Here is a 13,431-nt window from a genome sequence, read left to right on the forward strand (position 1 = left end):
GGAAAACGAACTGTTCTTTATGTTCCACTTCTGGTTCCTGCACTTACCCTGCTTTGGTGCATTTATGGGGTGATGTCTTAAAAAAACAAAAACAGCCAGGAAAGTAAGACTGAGTTATTTTTATTTTTTGTTTTGTTGTAGGAAAAGTGCATAGTTGAAGCCCTTTTTTCGCTTATACAGTAACAGTGAACATCATGGTCTTCTGTGTTGTTCATCTCAACAATCTAAAACGGCTTTCCCTAAATTATACACAATTACTTGTGGTTTACTTAAAATCTTCCTTCTGTATATCTATTCCCTGCCACCTTTCAAGCAATTATAGAAAGATGTCTTAAAAAAATCTGAGATGACATTTGATTATAAGGCTATGAAGAGCAGCCATTGAAGACTGTTGAGATGAACTGAGCCCACATTTGTTACAGAGCAGATACAGGTTCTGAATTCTTTGACAATGCATTAAAGAAAGACACTTCACTTTTAAGAATAATCCATGTCATTTCTGATGTCACCATGGAGCATAAACAAGTCCTAGAAATAATAGCCATGTTACCATAGTAGGTATATGACAAAGATTACACTCTGACTAGAAAACAGGAAACCTACTATCTACTAGAGATAAAAAAAATATTTCCATTATTTAGCAGAACTCTGGATCAATGAATAAACATCAAATCACAGAAGAAAAAAATACCCCCGCATTGTAACCCACTGTAATGAGAAAACAGAAACCTTTACTGCAGATCACTGCTCCTCCTCTTCTGCTTATGACCTTAGCATAAAAATGTCTTTAAGTATTGCTGTTCATTCACAAGACGTTCTCTACATGAGCACTGAGACCAGAACTATACCCTCACATTGTCATTTTTTGTAATATATTGATTTAACATATTATCATAAAGAAGTCTTGAAGTAGAAACCTTGGTTTACACCCATTAACAACACTGGTGGGATTTTAAGTAAAAAAAGACCAGTCCCTCATCTACAATATTATTTGGACAGCTTAATCTGCACACCACACCTTCAAAGGAACCGACACCAGAACAAAAAGTGCTGATAAAATATGATTCTCTGCTACTAATTAGTCAGTACACAATTGTCACTTTCATCTTTCAACACAAAACAATTACAGTACATAGAATCATCTTAATGTGATTAAAAGTCATTTAGTATATCGTGTCATAATGATCATAATAAAGTCATGAAGGTTAGTCATTCTGCTGGTTTAAATATGCTATTAAAACATTATGTGATATTATATCATTACTGGCTCTGTTGAGAGATGTATGAAGTTAAAAGAGTGGAATGAAGAACCCGCAACCCTTCATTACACAACAAGTACACAAACATTATTTTAACTTTGCCAAAAGGGAACTCCCTGCTACCCCTCCCTTCTCTCCAAACCCATGTAACACATTCCTTCATTTTGAGTTTCTGCAGGTCAGTCAGCAACAAAGCTGAAATCATGGACTATCTCAGAACAGCTTAATAACTCCTGAATAAAAACTTGGTGAACACACTACAGTGAGCCCAGCTGATGTATCAACATGTTAATGTCTGAAGATTACAACACAACATTTACAGTACTTGTTTATTATTAGTATTTGTGATAAGATTGCGTTATTATGAAGTTTTACATTTCACCTGACATTTCCTGATGATCTTGATAAAGCCTCATTCTCATCAGATCTTCTATGCTGGTTTTGACCTCATCAATCCAGCCCCAGTTGGGCTCTCATAACAGGAATCATAGACTGACCCGCCACAAAACACAAAGACATGAGAATAAAAAAGAAAAGAAAAAGATATTTGGATAAAGCTAGACAGGGAGATGGTAACTGGTCACAGTAACTCGCTCACTGTGCAGCTCCAGTCAGAGCAGTCGTATGAGTGCTGGTTGTCTGGCTCCACTGCTAGTCAATAGGTGGTGCTGGAGGCTCTCTTCTGTCACTCTGCAGACCAAGACAAGAGACAAGAAAGAGAGAAAAGTGAACAATCTTCATGAAGTCAGGTTCTGAGTCACATTAAAGTAATAATCTCGAAGATTTTCCTTTAAATAAATGTCTGTTAAGTCACTATCCATCGCCAAATGAGGTAACACAACGGTGATTGAGCCTGTGGCCCACTGATGAAAGCCTTTGCATTTGCAGCATTACAGACTGGGTGTCTGTGGTGACATTACCAGAAAAAAATCACAAGCGGCGCCCAGTTAGTGACGCATTTTCCGTCAACCAGCAGTGGTTGTTCTGCCAGAGTGGGTAAGAGGAGCTAAGCGGCTGCTTTTCAGGTCTCTGCAAGTGTTGCGAGTAAACAGTAATCTACTATGGCTGAACAAACAAAGAAAAGATCGATGACTACAGATACAACTTCAAAGATAAGTGAAAATCCAAAGAAAAAGAAACAAATGTGACGCTCAGATGAGGGAAGACAGTCTAAGAAGGAAAGCGACCGTCAGCGAGGAAAGTCAAGAGTTACAACAAGAGAGCCAACCGTGGACGTCACACATGCAACAGTGTCTAGATATCTGTGAAGTGTGCTCCCGCAATCTCTTCGAGGTTAGCACTTTAAGGTACAGCTCTAGCCGAGTTAAAATAAAGAAAAGATTCAGTCTCTGGTTCTTGAAAAATATTGACCAAACTACCTTAAAACAAGCAAATGTATGAATTTTTTTGGTCAGACTGGTACTTCATACATCCTGACCAGCATAGAAAAACATTTAATGAAACAATCTGGTCTAAAACTAACTGAAAAAACAAAACAAAAAACACTGCCCTACAACTACCAATAACAAGGTAAACAAAATGTTAATTCGAAATTGCAATTTAGCAGCCCATCTTTGCTCATGACAGATTACATTTGAAATGTTTCAGGGTTCTTGTATCGAGCATGCTGGTTCACAGGGACACGTGAATAAAATTGAGTCAGTTGTTAATCGTTATAATAATGACCTGTGCTTTACCTGCTATGAAAATGTATACTGCTAAAAACAACCATCAAGTGGAGAATATGACGACACAAAATCAACAACCCTAACTTAATAGGAAAACATAAACCACAGGCATTCATAGCAGTGACCGCACATTCGGCCAATAAAATATATATGATGCATAAAAAGGTATTATCTATGATTTTTATTAATTCTAAGAGTGATTTGTTTGCTCAGGGCTCATAGCGCTCAAGAATCTTATAATCAAAAGGATCATTGATTAAATACTGGGTCACTACAAGACATTCAGTGAAGATCATGCTGTAATTATTCATTTTAGTACATAAATTCATTATTTCCTGCAGATTCATCAGCATTTCATCCCTGAAAACAAAGCAGGAATTAGTTCTAATTTTAGAAGTGACAGGCATTATAATTAGCATGCAGTAAATTAAGTACCATTTTAGCTCATTACAGTGCTTTTTTGTAATCCCTGATTATAGCTTTGTTTAGATCTGACTTTTTAAAATTATATATTAATTACTCACAATACAGGCAAATGGAAGTGTGACTTATACAGTGTCAGGCAGATGTGTATATGTGCCAATGTTTTTATTTGTCATTGTTATGTAGGTGGGACTGTAATCATTACTGACATTGTGGGGTCCGGTAGGTTTGCCTGAGGGACGGGAACCCCTGAGACTGGATGGGCGCAAAAGGAACAGGACCAGAGCCAACATCATCCATGCTATCATAACCATAGGGAGGGTCAGGTCACCACCCCCGCCAAGTGGCCCACTGGGACCAGGCACTGAAAACAAAGATAAGATAGATAAAGATAAGATATACTTGATTGTAACACAACTTTGCTCCTTACAAAGTTATCTACACTTTTAGCACATGATGAGTGCAGACATGCTTCCATATAATATTTTAAAAAATCAATCAATCAGTTGTTATTTATATATCGACACCTTAATCTTTGTAATATTTTAAATTGGTTTAATTTGGCTATACATACATTCCTGAGGGCAGTCTGTGTCTGTGCAGTAGGACTGGGATTGCCTGAGCTGAAAGGGAAATCACAGAAGGAACAAATGAGAGGTAATAGAGCAAAAGAATAGGAAAAACAACATGCAAAACTGCAACTTGTGACTTATATACTATGGTCACAGCTGCCCTCAACTAGGCATCTGTAAAACTATGCTAATAAAACTGTATGACTTTAACTTGAAGAGTTCTTTGTCACACTAGGCAAACAAACACACTCACAGCTATCTGCCGCCAATAGCAAATATTTGCATGTGGTTGGTGCTGAGCAACCATCTTACATGTTTTTCATCTCTGACTGTCAAATTCTTTGCAAATTGTTAAAACCCCTGGGGCGGCTGCAGACTCTGAGCCAACTGCAGCTAGCCATGCAAGTAACACCTGTACACAAAGAGCCAATGAGGTCGCCTGGAAACTGACAACATACTCTCTTTTCTTTCTTTAACGCTATGTCTCTTTATAATTTTAACTTTACATTTTGCTAAATTCTTTACATTAAGAGGAGCCAGAGAATATTTACAAAAACAATGCAAACCTGACAGCACACAGGGCAACAGAGTGAAACATCCCTGCGTGGCAGAACAGATTGGCTAAAGATAAACACTGAACAGGAACCAGGATATGTTGCTTAAGTGTCATGTTTTCGTTTTCTTCCCTGGAGACTTGCTGGTGATTTCTAAAGTTAATCTCTTTGCTTCCCTCTCGAGCGCAACATATTCATACTTTGCACTGCATATTTGGAACACTTTGACCTATCTCTGCTCTGTCATGATCAAGTCTGATAATAAAAGCTACCGAGTTCAATGACTTACCAGGTTGATGAGACGCCTCATGGCATACTCATGGGTGCAAATGCACTCACAAGGGTCGAAGCCTCCCTCTGCCATTTCTCACCAGACGTTGCCCACCTTGGGACAAAACCAAAGTACTGTAAGGAAGGAGGACTTACATGAACAAGTGAGAGAAACCTAATGCTGCGCCCTATTGTTGTTTCACAGGCATTCGCAGATTAGAGGGAGGAGACTGCTGAAGACAGTCAGCAGACTCTGTGGCTGTATTATCTTGCATCATCTAGGTTTTTGTTAACAGCACAGGCTGACAAAATGTTGTCTTCAAGTTAATGATATATTTTTACATTTTTAGCCTGCAGTGATGTGTATTAAGTGTAACCACCTTAAAAGTAATAAGTAAGATGGGGAATAACTACACTTCATGAAAAAGGGAAAAGCTCTTTATTCGTATGATGAAGCCTTTAATAAAAAGATTCGGCATATTTTCTACGCATGGATTCTACTGCTGCCAAACATGTTACGTCCAAACACATCTAGGTCCTTAAAAAAGGAATTAAGCTGAAAGAAATGCAGATGTCTGCTACAGGTGTCTGATCAAAGTTATCCACATCTATACAAGTACACCACATACCACAGTTTTAAGGAGATAAAAATATTGGTAGTTGATGGCTGAATTTTTCTCTCTTTTTCTTTCTTCATTATTTTGTTTTTGTTTCTAGTACAAAGTATAAAATATAATAATGATTTTTTTGCACATGTTCTTTCTGTTTTTGTCTTGGCACATTATGTTCTTTTTATTGCATCTTACGCAGGTTTGTGCCTCAATGTTTGTACATTACAATAGACACAACTTTGCCATTTATTTTCTGCAATTTCTTGTTATACATTGCCCTATGGCTTCGTATATAACTAAACCAATATATTGCAATAAAACGCATGATAGATATGCTCCAGCCCATTGATCTAAAAAGAAAGCTCTGGTCTACACCGCTATAAAGCAAGTGAACAGTGTTTACGTTGACCAATGAGACTATATATTCCTAACAGTGCATTTCTAATAATAGAATTGACACATTGGATTAGCAAGCACTCTGCTCGACCCCAAAATGTCCAAGTATGAAATAACATTTTTTTTTAGATTAACAGCCATTGTTTACAAACGCTACACTGACATATAATCATTGTTGCATTTCCACTCAATTACTAACTCTTTATCACCATTATATAAAAACATGTACAGGTTATACATTTCCAGGGCTGCCATGCCTGTATATTTCTGAAGTGGCAAACAAATAGATGCCAGTTCATCTCGACTCTGCTGAGACTCACCCTGCTGAGTGTTGCATTTACATTGTTTTGCTCTTGAGCTTATTTAGCTAACGCCAGACTAGCCTCTTGCTAACGTAGCCAAACAACAGGGAGGAAACTCACAGCTGTCTTTTGGTCCGACAGTTAATGGACATATGATTGGAGACAGATGTGACAACAACACGGCATCGAAAAACGACTTACTTTGAAGCTTTGTAGATGTTACGAAAACCTTAGATGTTTTTAAAGGGCCTCGGCTGCACTGCTGGTGCACTGTCGTTCTCCACAAGACCGTAAAACCGCAACAATATCAACCTACCGTCTGTGTTTTATTCGATGCACGTGAGCCAACCAACCAGCTATTCTTTATGACAGACATCCGGGAGGGTAAGGGGGTGTGGGGTAGACGCGCACGGGGCGCTTTAAATGTTCCTATTGGGCTAAAGGTTTGATGGGCAGGCCTTTTAGCCAATCACGGTGAGAAACGATTATAGCGTCTGGATAGTAAACAAACAGACCAGCTGCCTATCACCAAACAGAGGCAGATGAACCGAATCCCAACATCTGTGCAGTTGTGTAACCTAATATACAGTTATAGAATGTAACCAAGAACATGTACTTAATTACGTCTTACAACTGTAGCTACTTTGTAGAAGAAGATTTTTTTTAAACAAAACATAACATCAATTTATAACATACAATGCATTGTTAGGGTAATTCTTTATATCCTTTATATAAAGTACTAATAGAAGCATATCGGATACAACTTGAGAATGCAGCATGCACAGTCATAATAATCCAACAAAATAAAAATATAAAAGGGGCCATTCTGTAGCATAATTAATATCTGACTTTGTCTCAGTGAGATTTTGATAGAAGACTTTTGCTCGTCACAGAGTATTTTATCATTGTAGTATTTGTATTTGAAGATCTAAACATTATTCCTCCACTGCCAAATATATAAATACATAACATAACAAGATTTACTGAAAGTTTATTACAATACAGTCTAATCAGGTTTTTTTTCTTAGCTTGTTGTTATTTCTTCCATTTTACACTGTAAGTTGGTCAAAAATAAAGTACCCTATTTGTGTTTAAAAATGAGTAAATAATTAAATATGTTAGAATGTAAGCATATCAATATCCTTACATCTTGTGAATTCCATGTATAATTTTTAAATACAGATCTGCATCTGTAACAAGAGCTAACTGATAAGAGAAAAGGAGTTAAATGAACAATATTGCAATAGTTCTTTTACAGTTATTATATTATTATGGGAGAACTTTGCATTTTTCTTCTCTTGATTTTAATTCAACAATTTATAAAGTGAGAAATGAAGGCAACATAAAAGTAAGTTAATGTCTTGGCCATGAAACGTACTTTACGGTTAGCAAAAGGGAAGGAGATGAAAACTGTCATTTGAGTGAAACGTTCAGTTTAAGTTTGAGAGTGTCAGTTTGTTTAAAAGCAAAGAAATCACTCGGACAGTCACTTTCAGAGTAAAAGAACAGTTGAACCTGACAGCTTTTCTCCAAACTTTTCTATTTTATAAATAAAAAAACAAACAAAAAAGTGATGTTGAGGTCATATTTTTACACATCAGCAGATGTAAAGTCTTGAATGCGAATGGAGGTAGCTAGAAATCAGATGTGTTAAATACATGATGAGAAATGTCCTGAAGGTAAGTTACAAAAGATCATTAACCCATGTACCAGAGCTCATTAATGAAAGTTCCAGTTTCCTCTTCATTTAGCCGCACTGTGTGGAGGGTTTGTTCTGGACTCACTGACGGTGTGCAGTGGCAGGCGAGCAGGCAGCAGGCAGGCAGTCGACGGCAACGCTGAGCTGCCTCTGAAGTGAAAATAAGCGGTGGACGGTGAACGTGAAAGGACGGCTTCGTAACTGTGAAAAGCACCGAGCAAGCAGTCCTCATACAGACGGACAACACAGGGAGAGAGAGGCCCGGGTGTAGCAGACACAGCCATGGCGAACATCGCGGTCCAAAGAATCAAGCGGGAGTTCAAAGAAGTTGTCAAAAGCGAAGAGGTGTGTTAACGTTACTGGATATTTTTTATAAACTTCTTTTAGTTTCTGTTGTAACTCATTGAAAATATAAAGTGTCTGTAGCCTTCATGACAGAGACTAAAATTACCTCTGCTAACGTCAGGTCCCACAGTCCTGTGTTGCAGTAGGTCAGGCCTAACAGGAGAACTTTAGCTAGCTGTAGCTTGAGCTGAGTGTCTGTGCGAACCTCTCCTGTTATGCCAGGTGGGTGTGTTCAGGAAACATCGGTGATTCAGTTCTGTCCTTTAACAGGCCCTCTGTTTTTGCCAAACAATACCGCATACCTTTGGGTAACGACCCACTTAATTAAAATTACCTTATATGAGCAAAAGCACGAGCCTCATAAATTGAACCATGACTGTTGACCAACCGACATCACCTCCTGACGGTTGGTGTTTACGGCTTTTAACGCTCCAACGGAAGCGTCAGTTTGACATCTCATCTACAGTTAGCATTAGCCTGTTTGTTATGCTATAACGTTCAATAAGGTATCACATTTATTAAACCCTTATCAATAGTTTATTTTTGGGGGGAGTGTTAGAGGTCATTTAAAGTGTGTATTTTGTCATCATACCACCCGTCAATTCCTGTTAGTGTGGCTTTGTAGTTAACTTTTTTTTAGCTTTGTTCCGTTAGCAAGCTAGCTATGTTGCTAACGTCTTTAAATGTCCCAGCGCTTCCTGTTAAACTCCTTAACAAGCCGACTTTGATATGTACAATAGAAAATGACAACCAATATATATACATATATATGGCTTTACGTTTGTATGTAAAAGAGTGTTTTTTCATACTTGATAGAGACATGTCCAGACACAGGCTGAAATCAGGATAATTATTGACGGCGTCCCTCTCATTTGTCCCATAGACAAGTAAAAACCAGATTAAAGTAGACATGGTGGATGAGAACTTCACAGAGCTGAGGGGGGAGATAGCAGGTCCTCCAGATACACCATACGAAGGTACTGTCACACACCTGCCTGTTAACAAATTGGCAATACGTGTGCTTAAAAAGTTAACATTTCTAATGCTTAAACTTTTTGTTTTTCTTTCTTTCCAAGGTGGCAAATATCAGCTTGAAATAAAAATCCCAGAAACCTATCCTTTTAACCCGCCGAAGGTATGTGATTCTGTATCTAACACCTGGTAGTTGCTGTATGTTCTTTGCTTCTCCTTACATGCACACTGTTATCCTGGTCAGAATCATGTTTTTTCAAAGCCTGACCGGAGTGTATTGAGACTGATGGTCATTATAGGCTCCTTTGTAGGAGTCAAAATAGACCTTTTCTCCATGATTTATGCACTGATTTTTCAATATCACTATACAAGGGTACTTTCTTAAAAAAATAACTGTGTATGTAACATTGACATTTACATTGGCATTTTCTGAAGTATTTGTTCTGTAAATCGTTTTGATATTTGAAAAAATATTCACCATTAACAAAATATCTGTAATAGGCCAATATCAGCCAGGTTATATCGGTCGACAGAATCAGTGGTCAGGCTATACTTATGGAGTAAGCATAGAGAGTTACCGAGATGTATAGGAACCAAAGACACCCATGCACACAAACAGACACAAGTTAGACTCATTAATACAGGGAGCTGAATCCTTATGTGCTATGTAAACATTATGTCATGTGTAATGAATATTGACATAAAATTATCTATCACTGCAATGTGCAATATATTTGGCGATAGTATAAAGGTTCTTTAAAATCTGTAAAGATTTGCAGTTGAGTCAATTTTTACTACACTGTTTGAATTCAATTATATTTAAACATGTAATATTATGATACAACAGTTAGTATCATGGATTGTGATATTGCCTACCAGTACTTCATACACTTCAAGATATTGAAGTGACACCTATCACAGTTTTAAATGACATGCTTGCCTACTTTTTCTCTGTAATCATACCATCCTGTCTTTCTTAGGTACGTTTCATCACTAAGATCTGGCACCCTAACATCAGTTCTGTGACAGGAGCAATATGTCTGGACATTTTAAAAGACCAGTGGTAAGTCGGGCATATCTGAACCTTGTGAGCTACTGCACAACTTTCCCCATGTTACGCAAGTAAAAACACTCTTTTGCTCCATCAGGGCAGCTGCTATGACCCTGCGGACGGTGCTGTTGTCTCTACAGGCTCTCCTCGCTGCTGCAGAGCCAGATGATCCACAGGATGCTGTAGTAGCAAACCAGGTGAGAGACATGTTTGAGTAGAGTCAATTATCTTGGCATATGTGGCCAGTCTCACAGTCATTTTGACCCTGTTTTCAGATTTCTTTAACGTTTTACCATGTTCACTGTACTTTCTCTCTATCCTCAGTATAAGCAGAACCCAGAAATGTTCAAACAGACTGCGAGGCTGTGGTCTCACGTGTACGCAGGCGCTCCTGTCTCCAGTCCTGATTACACACGCAAAATAGACAAACTCTGTGCCATGGGCTTTGATAAGGTCAGAACCACTTTCCGTTTATGTTGTGCCTTAATTTTTATACATTGAAATGCATGCATGATGTGTCACAATAGAGATTTTGGGTGAATATTCTTCTGTGGTATTTAACTTTTTGTCTTTGGGTTTTAGACTGTTGGTCTGATTTTTAAAAAAAGAGACAGGTGGGGACATCACCTTGGACTCTAGGAACTAATGACTAATGATGTCATTTTTTATAACAGACGACGAATCTATCATGAAAAAAGTTGTTAATATATCGTTAGTAGCAGGCTTCATTTGACAGCTGGCCTCTCTAAGTGAGCTGGCAACAATTTATACAACAATATATACTGTGGAAATAAAAAACTTCTTTGCTGTTGATGCCTGCATCATTTAATTGTATTTGATGACCATAATAGCATACTCATCCCATCTTAAAGCCATTTTTTTCAGTTTTATTAACTTAAAGATAACAATCATTTTAACTCCATTTCCCATTGGCTTACAGAATGCAGTAATAGCGGCCTTGTCTTCAAAATCCTGGGATGTGGAAACAGCGACAGAGCTGCTCCTCAGCAACTGAAACCCAGCCAGGTGTGAGGATCCTTCATCATAGCATCAGCCCCTCGGCACCATCCCACCATTGCCTTTTGTAACGCAGACAACCCCCCCCCCCCCATTCACCACGGCAGTTTGAGCCTTCTTTTAAAACAAGTTTGTTTGCGACAAACTCAACACCGGTAGACCCACAATCAACAATAACACCAATCGCACACCACCCTGTTGCCTGTCTGACTCCATCTGTCCATTACAAGTCTTTTCTGCCACTAACTCAAATTATGTAAAAAAAAAAAAAACTTTCAGTCATGCATCTTGTCTTCCATGCCCTTCAATTATATTTGCTCCGAAGCTTTTTTCCCCCCTTATTTCATAAATTTCTGTTCCTCAGTAATGCAGAAAATCAAATAACTGCCATTGCCTGTTGGGTTTTCCAGGGTAAAAATGTAAACGACATCCTGAATACTGCTCTCACAGCAAATCACCATTACTCCCCTCAGCATCCACTTGGATCGTGTGTCGATCTTTTATGGACATTTAAAACTATAAAGGGTCTAGCTGGACTAAGTTGACTTGACTGGATAGTTTTCTGCAGGAGCAGTGTGATGGTTGATTCCTGATCAGTTCATTGTAGATGTTTCAATCAAATGCAGCGATTTGGATGTTCAGGTTTGTTTTCTGTAGAATCAGAGAAGAGCGCACATCCTCAAACATCTGCACACATGCACAGAAGGAAAAAAAGTTATCTGTAAATAGACGCGTGTACATTTGAATATACAACCGGGATATACTTTTTTTCTTACATTGCATTGTAAAACAAATTATTTTAAATATAAACTATGCCTAGTTTACAATTATACTGGAGAGATAAGTTTTAATGCTTTTGTGAGCCCAGGAGATATCCCTCTAATTATCCTGTTCTGTTTTCTTTGTTTAAGATTGTTTGTGGGGGGATAGCCAAAATCCTGGCCCTAATGGCGCAGGAGGGGACAGCCTGCGCAGGCCCCAGATCAGGTCATTACACGCTACCTTTTGTGCTACACCACAGTCCAACCTTTTCTTGTGTCTTTTTATTGTCCTTGCATGTTCTATGCTGCCTTTGTTTTATTTGGCCAAATGATGTGGTGTTTGGGCGTCTGTTCGATTCAGACTTGTGAAGCTTGAAAGACTCTTTCTAAACCTGTGGAAAGAAACACCTGGATCCTTTGCTCGGAAAGCCACTTTTTCTTTAAAGCACACCCAGTTTGGCTTCACATTTGTAGGGAACCAAAGCCTTTTCTATCGATTTCATGATTACGCTGGAGGATATTGTTCTCACTCTGAAGTTCTGAATGCCATTGGTTTTGTGATGCTGTGGTTTGGTTTTTTTTAACTCATTTCAGAACAATCGGTTGCCTCCACGGGTGTGCTATTTTCAGCCACGGATCAAGGATCTGCTGTGTCTCTTTGTCCCTGATGTTGATCATTTAAAGAGGGGGCTGCATGACTAATCACTGATCCATCCAGCAGTACTCAATCAAACCTTTGGCCATATAAAGAGGTGTATAGGTGGTGTCCTATATTCCCATTTATGCTTTACTACACAGCCAAATAAAATGCTCATCAAGGTTGTCTTTGAATGATGTCTTATGAGTAGTAAAAGAGGCTGGAACTCCTCTGTTGTTTTCTGAAGCAGATAGCAGGCCTGCACACGTTGATTTGAGGTACACAGACTGTAAAGATGCTCAGCATATAGAGGCGGGGTGTTGATTAATCCTCACACATGGCCTTTTGTTGTTGTTTTTTTAAAGAAACTATCTTCCTTTTGCTTGCCCTCCAGCTCAGTCTCAACCAACACAGCGACATATTACAGTACTACACGGATATTGTGCAGCCAAAGGCCCCCCCCCAAAAAGAAGCTCATATTCAGGGTGCACACACCATCTCCTTTACTTGTAAATAATTGGGTTCTCGATAAAGAACCGTCTCGTTATCACTAGAGTGCACCATTGATGGCTGGATCTATATTTTGTAATAAAAAGAAATTACAAAAAAAGGAAAAGAAGCCCCCTCCTCCCCGTCTTCCTGGTGTTGTATGTACAATATTGCACGACGACGAAGCATAAAAACAAGGGGCTGTTGCATCTCGGTTTCTCCATTTGGATTGAGACTTATTTTTCCTCTTTTGTTTCCTTGGAAGCAAGCATCAGCAGTATAAAAAGCATGGTTATTTATTGTGACAGTGTCATGTTTCTTTGATTAATAAAAGTGGAAAATTAAGTTTGCTTAAGTTTTCTTTCTTGAAAATGCACTCCATAAA

General features: G+C 38.5%; 2 protein-coding genes across 4 annotated transcripts; one reads left to right on the plus strand and one right to left on the minus strand.

The window, feature by feature from the left end:
* Positions 1-104: 104 nt before the first annotated feature.
* On the minus strand, positions 105-8,285 carry smim14 (small integral membrane protein 14). Of its 2 annotated transcripts, none has more exons than XM_069665727.1 (5): positions 8,226-8,285; positions 4,786-4,881; positions 3,945-3,993; positions 3,580-3,734; positions 105-1,949 (listed from the first exon to the last, which is right to left on the minus strand). In XM_069665727.1, the coding sequence occupies exons 2-5, from the start codon at positions 4,858-4,860 to the stop codon at positions 1,911-1,913; spliced, it is 318 nt and encodes a 105-aa protein (XP_069521828.1). In that variant the 5' UTR covers positions 4,861-4,881; positions 8,226-8,285; the 3' UTR covers positions 105-1,910. The 2 variants fall into 2 exon arrangements, with proteins under 2 accessions (XP_069521828.1, XP_069521827.1); XM_069665726.1 differs by lacking the exon at positions 8,226-8,285 and adding an exon at positions 6,277-6,397.
* ube2kb (ubiquitin-conjugating enzyme E2Kb (UBC1 homolog, yeast)) lies at positions 7,849-13,391 on the plus strand. Of its 2 annotated transcripts, XM_069665725.1 has the most exons (8): positions 7,849-8,119; positions 9,003-9,096; positions 9,196-9,254; positions 10,072-10,154; positions 10,240-10,339; positions 10,467-10,595; positions 11,083-11,168; positions 12,071-13,391. In XM_069665725.1, exons 1-7 carry the CDS (start codon positions 8,057-8,059, stop codon positions 11,155-11,157), a joined length of 603 nt encoding a protein of 200 aa, XP_069521826.1. In that variant the 5' UTR covers positions 7,849-8,056; the 3' UTR covers positions 11,158-11,168; positions 12,071-13,391. The 2 variants fall into 2 exon arrangements, with proteins under 2 accessions (XP_069521826.1, XP_069521825.1); XM_069665724.1 differs by having other exon boundaries at positions 11,083-13,391.
* The last annotated feature ends 40 nt before the right edge of the window (positions 13,392-13,431 follow it).

The sequence above is a fragment of the Semicossyphus pulcher genome, unplaced genomic scaffold, assembly GCF_022749685.1.
Source record: "Semicossyphus pulcher isolate SPU_LCO1_2020_fin unplaced genomic scaffold, fSemPul1.0.p SCAF_17, whole genome shotgun sequence".
NCBI lineage: Eukaryota > Metazoa > Chordata > Actinopteri > Labriformes > Labridae > Semicossyphus > Semicossyphus pulcher.

What these genes read in the sequence shown, in the direction of transcription:
- smim14 (XM_069665727.1), bottom strand. Translation starts at nt 4,860, where the DNA reads ATGGCAGAGGGAGGCTTCGACCCTTGTGAGTGCATTTGCACCCATGAG. An exon ending in CACAGACTGCCCTCAGGAAT is followed by an intron (nt 3,735 to 3,944) that starts GTATGTATAGCC and finishes CTTTGTTTTCAG; the next exon opens with TGCCTGGTCCCAGTGGGCCA. An exon ending in AACCTACCGGACCCCACAAT is followed by an intron (nt 1,950 to 3,579) that starts GTCAGTAATGAT and finishes CTTGGTCTGCAG; the next exon opens with AGTGACAGAAGAGAGCCTCC.
- ube2kb (XM_069665724.1), top strand. Translation starts at nt 8,057, where the DNA reads ATGGCGAACATCGCGGTCCAAAGAATCAAGCGGGAGTTCAAAGAAGTT. An exon ending in ATGCTGTAGTAGCAAACCAG is followed by an intron (nt 10,340 to 10,466) that starts GTGAGAGACATG and finishes CTCTATCCTCAG; the next exon opens with TATAAGCAGAACCCAGAAAT. An exon ending in GTGCCATGGGCTTTGATAAG is followed by an intron (nt 10,596 to 11,082) that starts GTCAGAACCACT and finishes ATTGGCTTACAG; the next exon opens with AATGCAGTAATAGCGGCCTT.